This window comes from Triturus cristatus, chromosome 1_2 (genome assembly GCF_964204655.1).
Source record: "Triturus cristatus chromosome 1_2, aTriCri1.1, whole genome shotgun sequence".
NCBI lineage: Eukaryota > Metazoa > Chordata > Amphibia > Caudata > Salamandridae > Triturus > Triturus cristatus.
Window position 1 is genome coordinate 1,138,225,837 of NC_140580.1, and position 15,999 is coordinate 1,138,241,835.

General features: G+C 47.3%; 1 protein-coding gene across 2 annotated transcripts in view; it reads right to left on the reverse strand.

Moving 5' to 3' along the window:
• ADAMTS13 (ADAM metallopeptidase with thrombospondin type 1 motif 13) overlaps positions 1 to 15,999 on the reverse strand; it is a 255,971-nt gene that overhangs the window by 6,798 nt on the left and 233,174 nt on the right. For both annotated transcript variants that reach the window (XM_085613864.1, XM_085613863.1), the window contains exon 30: positions 9,567 to 9,751. In XM_085613864.1, coding sequence (XP_085469990.1) covers positions 9,567 to 9,751 — 185 coding nt within the window. The remainder of the gene's footprint in view (positions 1 to 9,566; positions 9,752 to 15,999) is intronic.

Sequence of the window (15,999 nt, forward strand, 5' to 3'; positions counted from 1 at the left end):
CAGCTGTAACACAAAGGTAGGTATATGAATATTACTACAGCACTACCCTGGAGCTTTCTTCACTTCATTCCCCTCCAGACATCTACCGGGATCAACGCCAGCCTCCTGGATTATGGCCTGCAGGAATAAGTAGGAATACCTCAGCACGACCCACTTATGATCGGTTCCCAGAGGAGGACTCAGTTTCACAATGTGTAAGTCACTTTACAGGCTGAGAACAACAAAGACAGGTTTCATAAAGGATGTAAGGATATGATTCCCCATATGCTTATATGATGTGTAGGAAGGTCAAGTACCGTGATTCTTATGTAGGAAGGTGGAAAACCTAATCCACTGCTCAATGGTCCTCGCAATAATCACCCTAGGATGCCTGATGCGTGTTCAAGAGAACATAGGGTAGGGACAGGTAGTGGATGCGCCAAAGAGGCTACTGATGCTTGAACTGGGGTAAGAGCACAAAGTCTGACTCCAACTAATTCACAAGATTTGGAGTCGCTTCAACAGGAGGCGTAAGCACAACACAATACAAGCCTGATTCTGGAAGTAGCAGGCTGACATATAACACGACACAACTCAAGCCTGATATGCAGGAGTAGGCTTTAACAGGCTTACATATAACACAACACAACTCTAGCCAGAGGGGTTGATTCTGGAGAGGGATATCAGAAAAGGGGCAGTGCAGGCGATGGGAATCACTAAACGTCAGCCAACCTCGATCTCCGAGGTAAGGAGAGACGAGTGACGGGCGACCCCCGCACTGCTAAATAACACTTAGACCTTACTTGGCAAGGCGCAACACGCTCAGCCGCTCTGTTGGAAGGAGCGCCAACACGCTCGGCCGCTCGGATGGCAGGAGCGCCTCTACGCTTCACCAGAGGGAACTGCGGTAACAACCCCGGAGCCGGGACGCGTCAGCATCGACTCGTCCGCGGCTTCGCGCTGGAAAACAGGAAGTACGTGTAACCGGAAGTCAGGCAACAACAATCAAGACGGAACTGGGGCTCAGAGCTAGAACGCGAAGCGGCGTCTGCACGCCCTTCGCCGTTTAAATACACACTGCACACAGGGGCCGGACCGCAGGGCATGACACATGGGTCCCAATGGCCTTCCCATTGAACTGTATAAATTGCGCCCGGACAAGATGGCGCCTTATCTCCGCGACATGTTTCTTGAGGCACGTGACGTGGGCTCCCTCCCCTATGATCAGCATCTTGCTACCATAGCTGTGATTCGCAAGGAGGGGAAGCCGCGGGATCGGTGTATTTCTTACAGGCCCATCTCCTTATTAAATGCTGAGCCTAAAATTCTTGCTAAGGTTTTAGCTAACCGTCTGGTTGGGGTCGTCCGCGACTTGATCCATCCGGATCAGTCCGGTTTCATACCTCACCGTAATGCGGCCCTGAACCTGAGGCGTCTTCATGGAGTGCTCGCCAGAGCGGAGTATATACGTGAACCGGCCGTTTTGGCGTCCTTGGATGCCACTATGGCGTTCGATACCCTAGAATGGCCATATCTTTGGGCGGCGCTTGCGAAATTTGGTTTTGGCCCCGGGTTTATCGGTTGGGTGAGGTTGCTGTATGAGGAACCGTTGGCCCAGGTAGTTGTGAATGGCAGAGTGCCGGCGCCCTTCGGGTTGGGAAGAGGCACGCGGCAGGGTTGCCCGCTGTCACCTCTCCTTTTTGCGCTTGCCTTGGAACCTCTGGCTGCCTGGTTACGATGGGAGCCCTCATTGCGCGGCATTAGGTGGACGCCTGAATTTGAGGACCGCATTTCTCTGTATGCGGACGACATTCTCCTGTACCTCACATCTCCCCGGCAGTCTTTGATAGTACTGGTCGATGTTCTGAACTCATTTGGTCGCAACTCCGGCTTGGTCATTAATTGGGCCAAGTCATGCGTCTATGTTCTCTCTGGGGACGCTCCTCTCCTTCCGCGTGGCTGCCCTATTCAGATTGCGCTGTCAGGGTTCAAATACCTGGGAGTGTTCATAACTTTGGACCCTGTAGCCCGTTATGAACGGAACCTACTCCCCCCACTCCAACGACTGAGGGCCGACGTCTCGAGGTGGCGACGGCTTCCGCTGTCGCCGCTCGGACGCGCGGCGTTGTTTAAAATGATGTCGCTGCCGCGATTCCTGTATGCACTGCAAAATACACTCGACGTCATACCGGCCCGCTATTTCCGTGAGGTTGAGAGTTTGCAGAGGCGGTTGTTTTGGGATGGGCGATCCCGAATCGCTCTCACAAAATTGACACTCCCTTGGTATGATGGAGGTATTGCCCTCCCCGATATCAAGCGATATTATTGGGCGTCCCAATTGGCAGCGGTGAACCACGGGATGTACGGGCCGGCCTTGAACCCGGCGTTCGAGATGGATAAAATGCTATTGCCTGGGGGGGACTATAATAGAGCACTCTATTCGAAGTCGCCTGGTGTGCAGTTGACAGGCCCAACAAAGATAGCGGTACGTGTGTGGCATGCTGCTAATGCTGCGATGGGTTGGAAGGACCGCCTGACTCGAGCGACTCCACTGTATGCTTCGGATAGGCTGGGCTGTTTGTGGAAAACCAAAGAAATGGGATATGATTGGCATATGTAAGGTGAGTGACCTCTGGGTGAAAGGGGAGTTTAAAACGTTTGAAATGCTGAAGGCGGAATATAAGCTAAACGACAGGGAGTATTTCCGATATGCCCAGGTCCGTCATGCGTTGCGCTCGGTTTTCCCTGATGCCACCGCTATCCCGGAAAATTCCCCGCTGGAGGATAGGGTGCTCGATGGCTACGTGCCTGACAGCACAATCTCCTTGATCTATAAAAAGCTTATCAACGATCGGGCGGATCTGTTGACTCGCTTGAGGGAGATCTGGGTGGCTGACGGTTTGGAATTAGATGACGAGGACTGGGTCTCGGCAATAGCCTCCCCGCGGGAGGTGGCAATCCCGGCCCGCCTTCGGTTCGTACAACTAAAGATACTCCATAGAGTGTATGTCACTGGTCCCCACCTGATGCGCATGGGTTTCTCCGTGGATGGGATGTGTAAGCGTGGCTGTGGTTCGCTGGGTACTTTCCTTCACATTATATGGGAATGCCCTGAGGTGCCGCTCTTTTGGCGTCGGGTGCATGCGGTAATGGAGGAGGTCACTCACGTTGCGCTGCTTCCAGAGGCTAGGAGATGCCTACTGAATGTGTGGGAGCCAAACGATTATAATGTGGCACAGACGCGGTGGGCGACTTTGGGAAATATGGTGGCCAAACGTAACATTGCCCAGTTATGGGGTTCCCAGAGGCCGCCCACGGTCTCGGTGTGGAAGGAGAATATGGATTGGTGCATGTTTAGAGAAAAGACGGTGTATGTAGCGAGAGGCAAGCCGCGGAAATGGACAGGGGTGTGGGGTCCGTGGAACGCCTATCGCGGAGACATCTGTGCCCCTCCACTGGCTGTTGTGCTAGATGCCTCTTCGTCCCCCTAGCCGAGCATTCCTCGTCTGTTAAGTCACGAGTGTGTTACAGTTTGCTTTTTCCTCTGCTCTCGTGCCCCCCTCACTTCTCTGCCGCTGATCATTGGTTCCCTACCCCGGGGAGCGCGTCCTGCTATTTACAATGTCTATTGCCTTGTTTGTGTGTAATGTTTCTTATTTTAAATTGGAAACTGAAACCGTATTTCATATTGTCATTCAATTGTTGCTTCTGCCTTCATTGGGTGAGATGATGGACTGACGGGCTCCCCGGATTGACCAATCTGTATAACAGTGAATGATACGTTTCATGCTACCTAGCGGCCGGCCCAAAGGGTTGTAGGCCCATGTTTGTAACTCATTGAAGTCCAATAAAGGTTTCTTTCAAAAATAAAAAATAAAAATATTGTGGTCAGCTGAGCCACAGAGCTACCGTGACAATTGTCAGCAGGCTCACCAATGACGAGCCGAAACAAGACGGTGGACACGGGGCAGATCTGAATGTGATAGGACCGGCTGAGAGCAGAGTCCAGGGGCAGGATTTAAACTCCCCAAGACTGCGTGCCCTAGATCGACGGCTGGGTTGGGAGCAGCTGCAGTAGTTGTCAGCTCAGGCTGGCAGGCTGGGAGAGCTCGAATTGTCTGATCCAAGGCAAAGTGCCTGCCGGTAGCTGAGAGGCTCCACCTGACACGCCCAGATAGGGCCAATTAGGGCTCAGCAAAAAGAGCACCTTGCCCATAGGAGGCTTGGTTGGCGGCGCCAACATAACCCCGAGAGATGATCCGGGAAGACCTGCACCATGCCAGGAGGTGAATAGGCAGTGGAGGCTTAAAGAGGTGAGTCCCTCAGAGGAAGAAAGATTGGCCCCCAGATCCCACCTGGAAGTGATGCCAAAGACGGAGATCTGTAGGTTGGAAGCCCACCACACCAGCATTCAGACATGTGCATCCATTGTTTAAGGGGAGAATTAACCACAGGCTCAGCGGCCCACCACCAGGCACACAAGAGGTCAGTTTGAGTCTCATCAGGTGCTACCATAGGCTGGGACATTCCCCCTTCAGCAGAGATAAACCAGACCTCTATCCCATCAACCATGGTGGGGGAAGGCCCACATGAGGAACACTCAAAGCTGTGCTGGATGGAATGCACACCTGACTGGCAGGGTCTTGATGACAGGGGCGCCAACGTATGATGAGCCAATGACAGTTGCCTCTTTCTTCTGAAAAATGCCAGAAAAAGCTGGGCAGAGCACCCCTGACTCACAAAGATGAGGTAACCCATAACAAACAAACAACCCTAAATGTTTGCTGAGATAATTGAAGTGCTCAGGGGTAAGCCAGGGACCACACCATAATGCCGCACAAATTTGCAACAACAAAATTAAATGCCTAAAACATGACACAGCAATTTGGGCAATGTGACAGAGACAAGAGCAAAACAAATGCAGGTCAGTGAAACACAAATTGCAGAAAACCGAGTCCCAGAAACAAAACGCACAGAAAAGTGAAAAAACATTAGCGAAAACTCCCAAATCCAAGACTGTCGCTAATAAGACTGAATATGACATCCCTATACTTAAGCAGTTCTTAAAAGATCTATTCCGCATTTTAAAAGTACACCTTACAGAGCTATGAAAGGAACTGAAACAAAACTTCAAAGATGTTAAACAGGACATCCATGAGCGGATAGAGGGTCTTTTCTTTAGAAGAGACACTAACAGCCAAGAGGAAGAACAAGAAGTTCTGTGACAAAAACTAATGTTGAAAGACCGGAAAATTAACCTGTGATCGCACATGGAGGACTTTGCTTAGGAATAATATTCGGATCAGAGAAGTTCTCAAAGGAGATGAGGGAGCGGATATTGAAATATTACCCTGAATAGAACCTACAGAACAATGTGAATGAACTCGAACAGGACTCGTCCAGCTGACGTCACCACAGGGTCCATGTATTACAGCGATAAGAGGAAATCATGGGAGCAGCAAGGCTGTTGAAAGACTTTGCCTTTGAGGGCAACACAATTTTGATCTTCCAAGACCTCTCCAACGTTACTTTCCAAAAGTAAGGTCTTCCGTCAAATTCTCAAGATTCTATGAGAACAGAAAATAAGATACAGGGGGGGCACCCATTTTGTCTCATACTCAAGTGGCAAGAGTCAACTATCCGGGTTTCCTTGCTGGATGAAGCGAACGCTGACCATCATGCCCCAGCAGACGTGACTGACCAGCAGCCAGAACAAAGGGATGCAACAAGCCCAAATCTATGCACCTTCTATACCAAAGATGGAAGAAAGTCTGCAATGAACAATTTTGTTGGAAGTCAAATTCTCAGTATCATTGACAAAAACAGTAAAGCAATAATTGCTTTAAATCAAGAACACCACCATCAAGCACCATCTTCCACAAGACGCCCATTGTAGTCAGTGCAAAGAAGGCAGCAATTTAAAGACCAGTGACGTCTATTCAGACATGCACACGGGACAGGACAGAATGACGAAATGAGAGAACGCTGGGGCAGCAGGAGGTGGTGGGGCTAGAAGTGAAAAGGAGGTCGCCACACCACAGAGACACATCTCTGCGAATGTTAATAATTAGTTTAATGTAAGAGGGCACTCTAATATCAGTAATCAGTGACTGCATAGTATATGTTGAGGATTAAAGGTCCACCGGGAGGAATACCAAAAAGGAATTCAGTCCCAAAACATTTTGTTTCTAAACCTTGGGGAGAAGGGAGGTGGAATGAAGAGGTTATGGCACGAGTATCAATGCTGCATTAAGGGACAGAGAAGGGAGGGTGGGGGACGTGACAAGAGATACACGATATATTAACCCTGCAAGAAGAATAAGATGACCACGTACAAAATGGCGGCTTACAATATAATGGGACTTAATATCCTAGTCAAATGACAGGTGTTCCAGAGAGAACTCAGAAAGGGAGAGATGGATGTACGTTTCGTACAAGAAACCCTTGATGCCAGCCCATCATAAGAGGTGAAGGACACGCTTTTTCCCAACCCAAAACCTGACATCTGGGAACCAAGAAAATCAGAGTGGGTGGGCTGACATCTAAGCGATTCTCCTTTCAGGCCGGACACACACTCAGAGACCTTTGAGGTACTTTGCATCTGTCGAATGGGACCATCACCCTTATCACTCGCCACAGTGTATGCCCCAAATACAGGTCACGACAGTTTTGTAGTCACAACGATGCAGAAAACAACCGCAAGTTTGATATTGAGGATGGGATAGAAATATGGTCCTCCAGGCATTGATGGATAAAACACCCAGAGATCTGAGGGAACTGTGTCCATCTGAGTAGAGGGGAGGAGATTACTGGAGGAAATCAGTCTCGTAGACAGCTGAGATACAGACATCCCACGTAGATAGATTATTCACACCACTCACATGCCCATACTACTTATACCCCTACTGATGATAAACACTTTCTAGACAACAGATTATTAGGTAATATAGTGGACATGTAACAGGATCTGATGATGATAATGATATAGAATCAAAGTCCAGTCACAATTCTACTACACGGAGTAGGCTAGGCGCAGTGGGCAGAACAAATGGTTGGAAACTAAATAAAGTAATAGAGTAAATAAACTTAATACAATAAACTACATAATTAAGACACACAAAATTTAGAACATATCAAAAGAGCTTTTATGGAGTACTGAATGTTCAATACAGCTTACGAAATCTCTGCAGCATCCCAATGGGATACCTTAAAAACAATCTTCCAAGGACATTTTATTCAGAGAGCAGCACATAAAAAAAGACAGCAAGTTCCAAATAAAACACCTTAGGCAGTAGTTTATTCACCTCAAACAGCATCACATAAAGCTGCTATCACAAAAAACGTGTCAGAAAATTCACAAATTGGATCACATAAACATTCTGGAATTAGAAAAAGCAGAATGCTTGCTAATTAGGCTTGATTAAAAATATTATAATGGAGGGAAAATGGTGGGAACCCTTTTGGCCACCTGTCTTACAGCAAGGAGACTACAGCATTATGTCAGTGAAATGCTGGATGAGGAGGGAAAGTGGACATCAATGAAGGGCAAAGAGGTGGAGATGTTTCACAACTTCTCCAATTGTACTCACAGGAACCAGGCACCGGGAAAAAGCAGGAAGGTTACTTAGTGGACGTATGGCTGCCACAGCGCTCGCTTGAAGCCAGGGATAGGTTGGGATATGACTACCTGAAATCTGAAACTGCTGCAATTTCATTGTGTTTTAAGATCCAAATGTTCAACTGTTAAAACTTACTGCGGGGACAATCAGCAGAACAAAAACTGAACTACATTGGTGGATGCCCGCGAAGGATGATGTGAGTAGAGGCGTATGGTCAATGACTGGGCAGCACACAGACATTTCAGATGGCAACACAATACGACTTGCTCTGGACCCAGATTTGGACCTGAAAATGCCATAGACCATGGGCATAAATCTATACTTACCTCGACCCACTGTTTGGGGCCCACCAACATCGCAGGACATCCCTAGACCACCTCGCGGCCTGAAGGATTTCAATCTAGCTGATCACCCACATTGCGGAACCTCTTCCTATAGAAATTACTGTGAGCCAGTTCCTGTCAAGTCACAGAGTTGTTCTCTTTCATTCCACAGCAAGCTCTTTGACATTCGGGAGGTATTACTTGCTTGTGATGTTTGAACCTATGTTAACTTTCAATAAAACACCATTTTCTTTTTTAAACAGAACTTTACAGGCACACTTGACAGACCATTGTGAATGTGATCGTGAGAGGGTGCTCCATATTTAGTCTGGGTACCAAACAGCCTGTAGAGGGACCTTTTGATGTGGTTCAAGGATTCCATCTGTTCATAAGAGTTATGTTCTTCCTACCAAACTAGACTGGTCTTCAAGGCAAGACGTATCAAAGTATGACTGTGTCAGCTGATTCCATGAACAAAATCAATGCTCTTGAAGAAAGCAATTTTTCAGCCGAGAAATTCTTTGTCCCCATGATGTAGTTGAGAAGAGAGGTGAACTGTACACATAGACTGCGGCAATGTTCAGTCTAAAAAACACTGCGATGATCTTAAAAACTGTGACATGCAGCAACAAAAATTGGTTCTTGGGCACACACTTTGCTTGGTGGGTGGCTGAGTAGACTAAACTCAGTCCCTACTCTCCCATAACACATGCTCCCTTTCTAAGGTTTTTGGCTCGTTTGCTGCATTAGCTCCCCTATAGAACCCCTAAACCTTTGAGTGCTGATGCCCCTGTCCAGCATCCACAGTCAGAATATTGTTCCTGCGCTATTGTTATTTAGAGCACGAAGGTGGGAAGATGACAACTTTTAGGATTTTAGTTCCAGTTAGTTGTACGGAGAGTTATCAGATTCGATGACATAACATGCATTAATGAACCGAACACTGAGGGTACAGAAGGTAACGTACGTACAAGATAAATAAATGTGCCTCTGTGCACCTAGCTTCTCATTCCATGGCCATGGCCCTTCACACGGTGCTCATGTGCCCAAAGCATCTCGCTGTACAGCGTGCCCAAAGCTGCTCAAATTGTGGCCAAAGCTCCACACAGTGTGTTCATGTGACTAAGGCTCTTCACACTGATGGCATATGCGGAAAGCTCCTCAAACTGTGCTCATGTGCTAGACTCTCATCACAATGTGCCCATCTGCCCAAAATTACTCACACCGTGCCAAAGTGCCCCAAGCCTACTAAAATTGGTAAAAAATGTCTTGGTGGGATTGCAGCAACTGTACACTTTCTCATCCCATGCCTTAAACGCATCTGTCCAGTAGGAACCATAGTCATTCATGACGCAAAATGAGAGCAAGCCTGCCTGCAGGTCAAAGTGCAAGAACAATGTATTTTCTCCTTAAGTGCAGAGACTGCAAGGTTTTATGAACAAACACCTAAATAGTAGGGTCAGAAGAATAGGTTGCAAGTGTTTATTTGAAGGAGAGCTTTGTTGAGCCACCCACAAGAGATGGAAAGCTACCTCAAAGACCAACTTCTGTATAAAATCAAGAAGAGCCCACTTGCTCCGAGCAGGGGCAGTCGATCATTCCTGGCCTCGCCAGTAGGCCTGTCTCGGATGCTAGCTGGTCTTACCAGAATGTTGTTGGCTTGAGTCTGGTTTGCATCGGTCTGGAGGTCCATGTAGAGGGCATGAACAGCAATGCGGTACTTTGGCGCCACATCGATGAAGATCCGGCAAGCCTGGGATTTCTCTGCCTGATGAGCCTGTACAGGGTTTACAATGTCACCACGGGGCCCGAAAAGCTGCACGTCACAGTCTGCAGGAGAGTTGGAAGATGAGGAAAATGAGAGCTACACAAAACTAATAAACATTAAATAAAATAAATGAATGATCTTTGTCCAAGTTCCAATGGATGATCTTTACTTTGACAACATTTTCTGACCCATATCTGTACTTAACTGTACTTAACCTCTTTTACTTTGTCCTACCTTTATTTCACCACATCACTAACACTAACACTAACCTTACCCCAATGCTCGCCATTTAGCTAACCTTAATTTAATATCACTTATTGTAGTTAAATATAGTTAATACCAACTCTTAAATTAAATATTAAGATACATTATTCTACCAATAACAAACTCACATAAAATGAAATTATTATAAATTATACTATACTGATACAACCTCTAACCCTATTTGTTATAAATTTAAATTAAATGAAACAACAGAAATTACTTACATAAATTAGATTTTAAAAGATTAATTTTAATTAGTTTTAATTAAAGTCAATTTATTCCTAACTAACCCTAAATTAAAATTAACTTTTACTCAACCGTATGCTAATCCAAATACATTAGTTAAATGCACAAAGGGCCTGAATTAGAGTTTGGCGGAATGGTAACTTCGTCACAAACGTGACAGATATCCTGTTCACCTTATTACAAGTGTATTATATCCTTTGACACACTTCAATCTATTCAACAAAATCAAGAGGAATAGATAAAATAATGTCATACATGGCTCGCGTGAAGTTACGAGTATCCCACGGATTTTGAGTGTCTCACCTCCCAAGCTGCTGAGAAAAGTAGCAAAACAAGATCTCCTTACTCCAAAGCAGTTCAAATAGTTTAAAAAAAAAGGTTTTTATTTGTAAGTGTACTATGCTCGTCCTCCAGGGCACGCCTGCTTGTTAGTTGTGTAGTTATTTGTTTTTGCAGGTTTTTATAGCGCAGTCGTGGCTCAAGGGCATTAGTGCACTTGCACATTTGATTTTAGGTACAGGGAAGTTAAGTGATTTGCCACGAATCAGGATGTTGAACTTGGGTTCTCCGTTCCTAAGTCGGCATCTCTAGCTGTTAAGCCACATCTCCTCCCCATTAGAAGTCACTGGAAGTAGAAAACTTCTTAGGACAACATTGAACGCCACGATTTTAATGTGATAAAGCTCTAGTCTGATCCGCGTTCCCCAGACCTTGGTCTCCAGTGCAGTTCAGTGTGGGTCTGGTTCTGCTTCCAAGGGCTGCCTCGTAGGCAAGTCCCCTGATATTTATTGTCTGCACTCGCCTCATGCACAGGAGATACCAGACGGAGTGAAAATCGATTCGAAATTTGCAGCATACTGATTCCATGGGGGGATTGTGAAAATCTTGTAACTCTGTGTATGAATCCTAGAGGAACTGGTATGTTACGCAGTGGCTCCGGCAAAGACGTATTTTCCTCCACAGTCATACCGAAAACCAAAGTATTTAATACGTGTTTCTAGAAAGCCATTCTAGATTCAAATAGTTGTGGGTAAAGCTTGCCAATTCATAGAGGCAACCTTTTACAAATCATGAAATGGGTCACAGAAACACTAAAGCGTCGATGTTTGGAAGGAGCATGTTTAGGGCGTCCCTTCCAAATACTGATTCGATATGGTATGTATCCGGTGGGAAAACATTATTATTTTACCACCAACTCAAAGAAGGTGGTAAGCCATTTACAAACGGAAGGGATCAGTTTCCCTTTGTGAGTGCCGACAAAATTTTTTTTACGAGTATACAGTCCTCCACATTACCACTGCCTACTCCTAAAAAAGTTTTCAGTAAGTTTTCTTCCTTTTGTTGTAATAAAAGCTTATTTGTGAGCTGCAGCAAAAAAAACAAGCATTGAAAATGCAATAGTTCTCGCCTTTGATTAAGTTAAAGCCATTTGCTTTGCTAATGGTATTGTAAAGCAAAGCAAATGGCTTTAACTTAATAAAAGGCGCGACCTATTGCATTTTCAATGCTTGTTTCAGAATGTTAGGAGTGAACTGAAAGGTTGTATTTTTCTCTAGCAAGGGGATACTGGGACAGAATAACCGCTTCTTTCTCCTGCCACTCTACGACTTCCTTTAGCCCCCGGGCTGCAGTTACAGGGCGGCCTGGCAAGTAAGGACACGGCCCTGCCAGCCACCGACAAGCTGGCTACCTGCCCAAGGTGCGATCAGACGTGGCATTTCCATCCCAGGCAGCTGCCAAACACAGAAGAGGAGCCGAGTCCTGGGCACTGGCGGCACCCTGAAGAGCAGAGATGTGCGTACCTCCGTCCAGCCCAGTTCCAAGTCAACCCGTTCAAATGCGACTGACGCCCTTGGGCACCGCCCAGTGATGCAGAAATCAGAGTTAAACAAGCATATAAGAAAAGTCTGCACAACAGCCGTGAAGCAGGCGAGCCAGTCCGGATGACCGGTCCCAAAAGGACAAAGGGCGGTAACACAAAAGCCTCATTATCAATGGGAAGCCACTGTTTACCATAAATGGTGAAGCTACCCAATGAAAATGAGGGGCGGGGCTTCAAGCCCCCTTCTGAAATATACTCACCCACAATATGTCTCGCAGAAGTGAGCAACGCATGCGCGCTGCAATGCAGGTCTGTGAGACCTGAAAAGATTGCTTTATTTAAAAGCAATCACAGACATGGTGGTATGCTGCCCCCAGCAGGCCACCATGCCTGTGATTGGAGACAGTAGTTATGCGTCGCAATATGCAACATAGCTCATTAACATTTATGAGGTAAGTCGAATTGGACCAACTATGATTCTGTATTTTCTGAAAGACCTATTAGCATATAGGTCGGTTTGCAAAATACAAATGCTTTCGGTAAAAGTTGGTAGACAAACTTGACCCCTTTCACAAAATGCATTCTTCGTACATGAGGCCCTGTATTCTTAAATAGAGAATCCTAAGAAATCGCTAATTAAGACACTGGACACAGTACATAACATTTTCGTGACTTCTAAATAGCGAGTCAGTATTATTTGCTATTTAGGAACCGGAACATGTACTTTTCCTACATGAAGCCCACTGTTTCTAAGAGTGTATCTCTGATTAAAGAGCTAGAATTGTGGTCCTGAAAGGGTAAAAAAAGTTAGGATCTCAGCGCATGCTTGATAAACGTAATAAAGTGGCAACAGAAGCAGAGGCCTGAGAGGGTAGTTATGGTTCTAAGAGGATAATGGAAGACAGATATTAAAGGGTAAACCAGACATTTGTTAAGGTTTTAGAGAGACGGGCTTAGAATAATAAGAAGTTCAGATCTGAGCAGTATCTGAGCAGCGACTTGGAAACGACGCCAGAACCACAGTATAAAGGAGTAGCACAAGCTGATAACCAAGAAAGTGCTAGCGAGGATTATCAGGGAGGTTAAGAGAAGCGTCTAAGATAGCATCAGAATCCAAGTTCTGAGAGCGAAGGTATTAAATACAGGGATCTCGGAAGGTAATAGAGACGGGGCTGTTTGAGGATAACAAGCATGGATCTCAGAGTGTTCCCGAAGGAGGGGTATAGAAGGCGTATACATGTGTGGTTCTAAGATTGTAATCAATTTAATCAAAGCAGGATTTTAAGAAATATTTAGGGTTCTGTGCATCTATCATAAACACCTAATATGCTGGGTTCTGATACGATAGTAAAACAAATGTTTTATCAGGGTGCTAGAGGCTTGGTTCTAAGAGGACAATGGTAGCAGAAGTGTCACCCCTGATCTCTCCTGCCATCCAAGAGGGCAGGAAAGTAGATTTGGGGGTTTTGGGAACTGGATTGAAGGGGAAAGAGGCCTCAGGCTGGATGGGAGCTCTGGCTGAGCCCCCACAAACTCAAGCAACCTAAGGCCTCATTATGATGTCGGGCGAAAAACCATCCGACTGCTTGTCGGGGGCTTTCCGCCCGACATCCGAGGTTTCCGTCCGACCGACAAATTACGATACTGGCGGTTGGAAGAAAACCCGCTGGCAAATACCGTTCCACTTCTGATGGGCTCAGGGAGCCTGTCGGGGCGGCGGTTGGAAATGTAATCGACAAATGTCAGCGGAGCCAGGCTCGGCTCCGCCGGTTGGATTACGAATTTGCTTTCCGCCTGCCCTTTCATGGCGGTCTGCTCGCTATGAAAAGGCAGGCAGAAAATGACTTTGGGGGGCCCTAGCAGGGCCCCCTTTCCCTCTGTCCCTCCACTATGGGGCCAGGGCGACACTAAACATCCCTGCACCGTGTGGCAGGCAGCGCATGGTGCCTGCCACACGGGGCAGGGATGTTTAACCTCTGAATTTATTCCGTTGCAGCTTGTGCTGCAAGTGGAAGCACAAGCCGCAATGGCAAAAATACAGGATCCGACCACCAACACGGTGGTCAGATCGTAATCTGGGAAGCAGGACCTCCGACTCCTTGTCGGGTAGTCTCCCTTCCGCTATGTTGCCGATCAGACATGCATCAGACCGGCATCGTAATCGGTCCCCTAGTGCCTATATGTAACAACCTATTTCTGTAGGAAATCCTGAGAATACCCTTAGTGGCTTGGGATTCTCTCAGAGAAAGTGTATGCAGGAATAACACGTCAAAACAACATTAAATCAATACAGTAAAATTCCCAAAACAAATGTAGGTATTCAGCATTAAAGAGGCACTGAAGGCGGGAGGAGCATAGCGCGCAACCAAGATGGCCGCGTAGGCACAGGGCTCCCGAGGGCCTCCACAACTTCCCACGTCTATCCTGAATTTATCCTGATTCTATCGACGGGCTTCTACGGGCCAACCTACGTGGAGGTGATACCTGCTGTCCAAATTCAAATCGGACATCGGGAACCGGAATAGTATCGATTCCAAGTTGGCGGCCTACTCTGGACCTTGCCCCGGACTCGAGTTGGCATGGCGCCCGGGCAGAAAGTGAACAACAACGGCATGCAGGACTTGGGCCGGTGCGCACCCTCTACTTTCACTTTCGGTTTCGGGTCTCCTCGCTGAAACTGAGGGGCCTTGGATTGTTAGCACACATTTATAGTGGGACGATTGGGTATCCTGCCTGCTCTTGGACACTAGCCGGGACTACCTTTTGGGATCGCAGAGGCTCCCTAGATTGGTTCTCCGGGGATCGCTCATCGTGTTGGTGGCCGACACCCTTGGCGACCATCAGACAATGGCGGCTAGATTGGACGGAGATAAGCAAAAATCCAAGACGACTAGGCGGGGAGCTCATACCCAAGCTAACAACATGGACCGCTATACCCAGTCGAGAGGTTCCCCTGGTGGCCCGCATAAGTCACCGGAGAGACCCAAGGATGGCCCGGGATCGTCAACGGAGTTAACATTGCAGGACGTCATGGGTGCCATCGATGAGATGAAAGCGGCGGTCGGCCAGCGATTCGATACATTGGCCCATAAATTGGACACAGTTTTGATCGACGTTAAACTAGTCAGAGCGGACCTTTCACAAACGAACGAAAAGGTCAAATCCTTGGGTCTGACGACGTCGAGTCTGGTAACGGACGTGTCTGACCTGCAAGCCGAGGTCCGTAATCTGCGGATGTCCACTACTTTGTCTGTCCGTCGACTGGAGGATTATGAAAGTAGGGCTCGGCGGAATAATGTGCGCATAATCGGGGTGCCGGAGAAATCGGAGGTCCCTGCGGCTGACCTCTTCGTGGAAGACCTTGTGATCAACCATCTCGCACCCAAAGGCTTGAGTAAATTCTTTGCGGTTGAGCAGGCCCATAGAGTTCCGGGTGGTAAGCCCAAACCGGGCGCTCCCCCACGGCCCATCATCGCCAGAATTTTTCATTTCAGGGACAGGGATGCTATACTGCAGGCCTCGAGGGTGAGTGGGCCGACGAAGTTCGAGAACACTCATATAAGTTTCTACCCGGACTTCACACAATTGGTCCAAAAGCAGCGACAGGAGTTCATGGGTGTCAAACGGCGACTGAGAGACATGGACCTGAAATATGCGATGCTCTTTCCGGCCAGGTTGCGTGTTGAGTTTGAGGACCGGACACACTTCTTTGATCGGCCGGAGGAGGTTGGAGACTGGCTTGATACCCTGCCTCAGCAACGACGTCGAGAGGGACAGACCGAAGGGAACGGAGTGGGCTCGGCTGGACAGGAGTAGACTTTTGGTTCCCGGTGACTGACTATTGTGATGACACTTCCATATTTTGGTTTGGTGTTTCTATTCAGCGCCTTATCCTTCAATGCCCGGGGGTTGTGGGGTGCTCAGTGAGGCTCTTTCCTCCTCTGGGTTTTCTTTTTGTAGCGTAGTTAATGTTAGGGC